This window comes from Bidens hawaiensis, unplaced genomic scaffold (assembly GCF_021521415.1).
Source record: "Bidens hawaiensis isolate Kalapana, Puna unplaced genomic scaffold, B.hawaiensis_p1.1 tig00033941_1, whole genome shotgun sequence".
In the NCBI taxonomy this organism is placed as follows: Eukaryota; Viridiplantae; Streptophyta; class Magnoliopsida; order Asterales; family Asteraceae; genus Bidens; species Bidens hawaiensis.
Window position 1 is genome coordinate 37,906 of NW_027495859.1, and position 4,400 is coordinate 42,305.

The following is a 4,400-nucleotide window of genomic DNA, read 5'->3' on the forward strand; positions in this document are numbered from 1 at the left end:
GTGTTATAGCCAACTTAAAACACTATGGAAGAAAGATTTAGTAAGTGATAATTATCTGTATACTCCATTAATAGTTTTTCAATCATGAATTGTAAGGTGGAAAATTAACAATTTCCCTCTCAAAGGCTTTGACTGACATCCCAAACTTGACATCAGCCCCGAATCTTGTGAAACTAAATCTTGAAGGCTGCACAAGTTTAACAAGGCTACACCCATCAGTTCTTCTCCATAAACGACTACTTTACTTGAATCTTAAAGGGTGTACATGTCTTCAAAGCCTTGGCAGAACCCCTCTGGAAATAGAATCTCTTGAGGTGCTACTTCTTTCTGGCTGCTCGAAACTTGAAAAATTCCTGAATTTGGAAAGAACATGAAGCGCTTTGAGCATCTGTATGTGGATGGAACTAGAATCAAAAAATTACCAGAGAACTTGGGGGAAATGTGTGATTTAAGGAATCTTGATGCCAGTGGAACATTTATTGAAGAGCTTCCATCTTCTATTTATTGTTTAACGAAACTAAGACTTCTGCACGTAAGTAGATGCCCATTGTCATTCAAAATGGGATGCTTCTTAAACCCCAGTTTGGATACATTATCGTCAGGTTTAAAAGAAGTTGATCTAAGTTATTGCAATCTATTGGTATTGGTTTGTTATGTCACCTAATATCTTTGAATCTATCTAGAAATGAATTTGATACGCTGCCAGAAAGTATTGGTCTGCTTTCAAAACTGAGAATGCTTTGTTTGAATAATTGCAAGAAGCTACGATCACTACCAAAACTTTCATTAGCAGACGAGGACATGGATTATGAACCTAGAAGTAGATTCAATTACTATATTTTCACAGAAGGGCTTGACGTATCTGAATTCCATGAATCAAGCTACAACAGTTGTCCAACCGTATCATGTTTGAACTGTCCTAAACTGGCAGTGAACAACAATGGCAGGCACCTAGCCCAAAATATATTAGATAATTACCTTAAGGTGTGCCCATCTCTCTCTCTCTCTCTCTCTCTCTCTCTCTCTCCATGCATGTAATTACACACACCCATGAGCACGTGCACACACAAAGTCACAAAATTGATACAAAGAGATGCTATTTGATATCTCTTGACAAGTAGTTTTTTTATTAATATTGTGTTTGTATAATTCTCCACACAAGCTATCTTTTCAATAATGATTAGTATTAATTGGTTTATATGCAATATACACATTTGATAAAGAACCACTTATTTGTATAATCCAGCATGCCAATAACATTGTTGCATTCTGTTGAAATCTTCCATTCAAAAAATTAATCAAGACAATAAAAGATTTAAACTATTGTATGCCAATGAATTTTTAACGATCAAGAGAACTTTCTTTTAACTTTATATCATCAAGTGACTACATATTAATTTAATGCAAAATAAAAAACTAATAATTCCTCAATATATTCTAAAATTGATCAAAACGGAATTGTTCGTATTAAATAATTAGTAAATACTTTGCAGTCATGGACGGAATGTTGGATAATACCTGAAGCTGTATTTGAAATAGTTGGTGCTGGAAGTGAAATTCCATCAGGGTTTGTGCAACCAGGTTCTAAGGGTTTGATCCTTGAAGGCCCATGGATTGGAGTTGCTATATGTGCTGTTATTTCCGTGAACCAAGTTGACGCCTATGCGGAAGATAAATACACGGTAACAGCCCATATTCGTCTTGGGGAGAAACATTGGAAAATTACGGTCCCCGTACACTTCTTGGTGGCAGTCAGAGACACAATTGGTTTTCTATTGGACGGTAGTTGATGATCTTCATAGAATTTTAGGTTCAAGCCAAATGAACACTTTCAATGTTTCAGTTATCATGGAACAAGAAGGTCGGTGACACTTAAATGATGTCTTTGTGCCAATAAGGTGCATATATATTTGAACTAAAGATGTTATTACACTTGCTGACTTTGAATATGCTTACTGCAGATGGAAATTTACACGTTACCAAATTTGGTGTCCGTTTTATACGCAAGGAACAAATAAGGTGTGTGAAGCACTATTACATTGAATCAGTATATGAACATCGTAGCAGCTATTACAGATTCTATGTGGATGCTTGTGAAGATGATACAAATCTCGACCACTGTGCCCATAAGATAATAGATTTCGTTTCTAAAAATAGAAGCACCGTTTTATTGGATGGTATATACCAAATCACTAAATGCCTACTTGAAAGCAATCAAGAATTTTTCTCAGTCTTGAGTAAATATAGAGAATGGAAGTATAAAGAGTACGTTTATTGTTACTATGTAATCAGTCTTGGAGTTTCCGTACTATACAAGGATTTTGTGCGGTCACTAAAAGACATGAATGACGGGTGGTTGAGTGTGAAGTTGGCACTGGAGCAAATTATGGTCAAAAGTAGAGCTGACAATTACAGTTTTGAAGAGATGAAACAACATCTCAATGATCTTAAAGCTGCTCAAAATGTTCATTTTTCAGATAAATTTATCAGAATGTTTTTGTCTATTTGTGGCAGAACATTTGATATTTTAAATTACATGGAAACAGAGTTCCCTTATGAATCCAAGTATCAGCTAGAGAATATATCGCCGAAAAAAAAGATCAAACGAATGAAGGTGTTGGCCAAAAAAACAAGCATCACAATTGCAGGTGTTTTCTGTATGATGGCTTCGTATTTGGGTGATTCTAGGGACAATTGTTTGACTTCAATATTGGAACATATGTTAGCAGGTTTTCACAGTAAGAATGAATATTTGGAGAACGGACGGTTTAAAATGAACGCATATTTGACTTTAATATTGGAGCCTCTGTTAGCAGGTTTTCACAGTAAGAATCAATATTTCGTGGAGGATGGACGGTTTAAAATGAACACGTTTGATAATGATAAAAGTGAGTTGCAGATCTCAGAATTTCGTTACAACAAATTTCTTCTACAAGTATTGATGGACACGGTGGGTCGATCTAGTTGTTTTACCAAACTGAATGGGGAGGAGATGGTGAGTGTGATTGATAAGCTTCAGAATAACATCCATAAGGTGTCACAGACCATTAAAAAGATGAGCAGCCATGCTAACAAATATGCTCATGCCTTAAGGAAGGCAAGGAAGCACATTAAATCTTTTTCTCGACTTTCAAAAGATGATGATATTATATCCATGTTGCCGTTGTTTAACTAATAAAAGCAAGCGAGATGTATACGTGTGTTTAAAGCTCCTTCACAAATAATGTTGTTTGTGTTGTGAAACAAGCCTAATAGCCAAATATGTGAAAGAGAGATGGAGGGAGAAAGATGGAGATTTCATTAATTATATGTGTATTACAATAGATACAATGATATGTATATATAGAAAAAGATAACTTGGAGAAAAAGCCTAATCTATATTAGGTATTGATAACCATAATAATATATATTTATAACACTCCCCCTTGGTTATCAACTCAATACGCTTGGATATGCTGCCTCATTAAAAACCTTGCTAGGAAAACCCAGTGGGACAAAACCATAGCTAAGGGAAAAAGAGTGCAGCGCGTATTGTCTCCCCCTGATTTATATATCATTTAAAATGGTAAATATCAATCTTACGTGAAAGTTACCCAAAGCTTTTGTAGTCAGTCATTTGTGTCTTCGTCCCTTGACATTTGAATCTTTAAGTTGAATAATGTTGTATGATCTTCACGTGAAAACTTCTATTGCTTCATCTGGTAAACACTATGATCCTGTTGTGCTTCTCTGCATCAACAAGACTAACCAAACTTGTTTTGATGGGTTAGTGAATTATAAACACATACCTTTCATACCTGAAATATATGTTTTAACCCATTCTGATGTCTCCTAGCAGGGCACATGCCGATAAATATAAATAAAATAATAATCATATATAGCTAACAGGACAACATAATGCACATACTCATTTATTATGGTATTTCGGAACCAATAACATTTCATATTCAGATAGACAGTGATATAGAGTCAATGTTTGACATCCTTTAACATGCTAAATATGATTAAACTTGTCCATGGTAAAATGTCTCAGCATTTTCTAAATGCACTTTGATGGATTTATAAGCATATAATTACACATCTACTCGAACTATAAGTCGAACAATAATCACACTATGTCAAGGTCTTTCAAAAAGAATTTTCTCTTTAAAAGCTCATAAGTTTCTCTTTGTGATATGTACATCATTGTAAACTGTGATTATAATGACCTTTTAAGAGTGAAATTTTGATAAAAGTATGGCTAATTATATCCAACTTATCTCCCTCTTTATCAAAATATCTCTTGAGTTGTGTCAAGCTCAATCCAAATAATTTAGTCCATACGTAATAAGCATAAATCCATGCATTTACCAATCCATCATGGACTTCTTTCAACTTGACAAATGATGCATATGCATTCA

General features: G+C 34.6%; 1 protein-coding gene across 1 annotated transcript; it reads left to right on the forward strand.

Annotated features, from left to right (window-relative positions):
• Window positions 1–644: 644 nt before the first annotated feature.
• LOC143585649 (uncharacterized) lies at window positions 645–3,175 on the forward strand. The gene is made up of 2 exons (XM_077067398.1): window positions 645–984; window positions 1,494–3,175. The coding sequence occupies exon 2, from the start codon at window positions 1,922–1,924 to the stop codon at window positions 3,173–3,175; it is 1,254 nt and encodes a 417-aa protein (XP_076923513.1). The 5' UTR covers window positions 645–984; window positions 1,494–1,921.
• The last annotated feature ends 1,225 nt before the right edge of the window (window positions 3,176–4,400 follow it).

Coding starts and splice junctions, on each gene's coding strand:
- LOC143585649 (XM_077067398.1), top strand. CDS start 1,922: ATGTTATTACACTTGCTGACTTTGAATATGCTTACTGCAGATGGAAAT.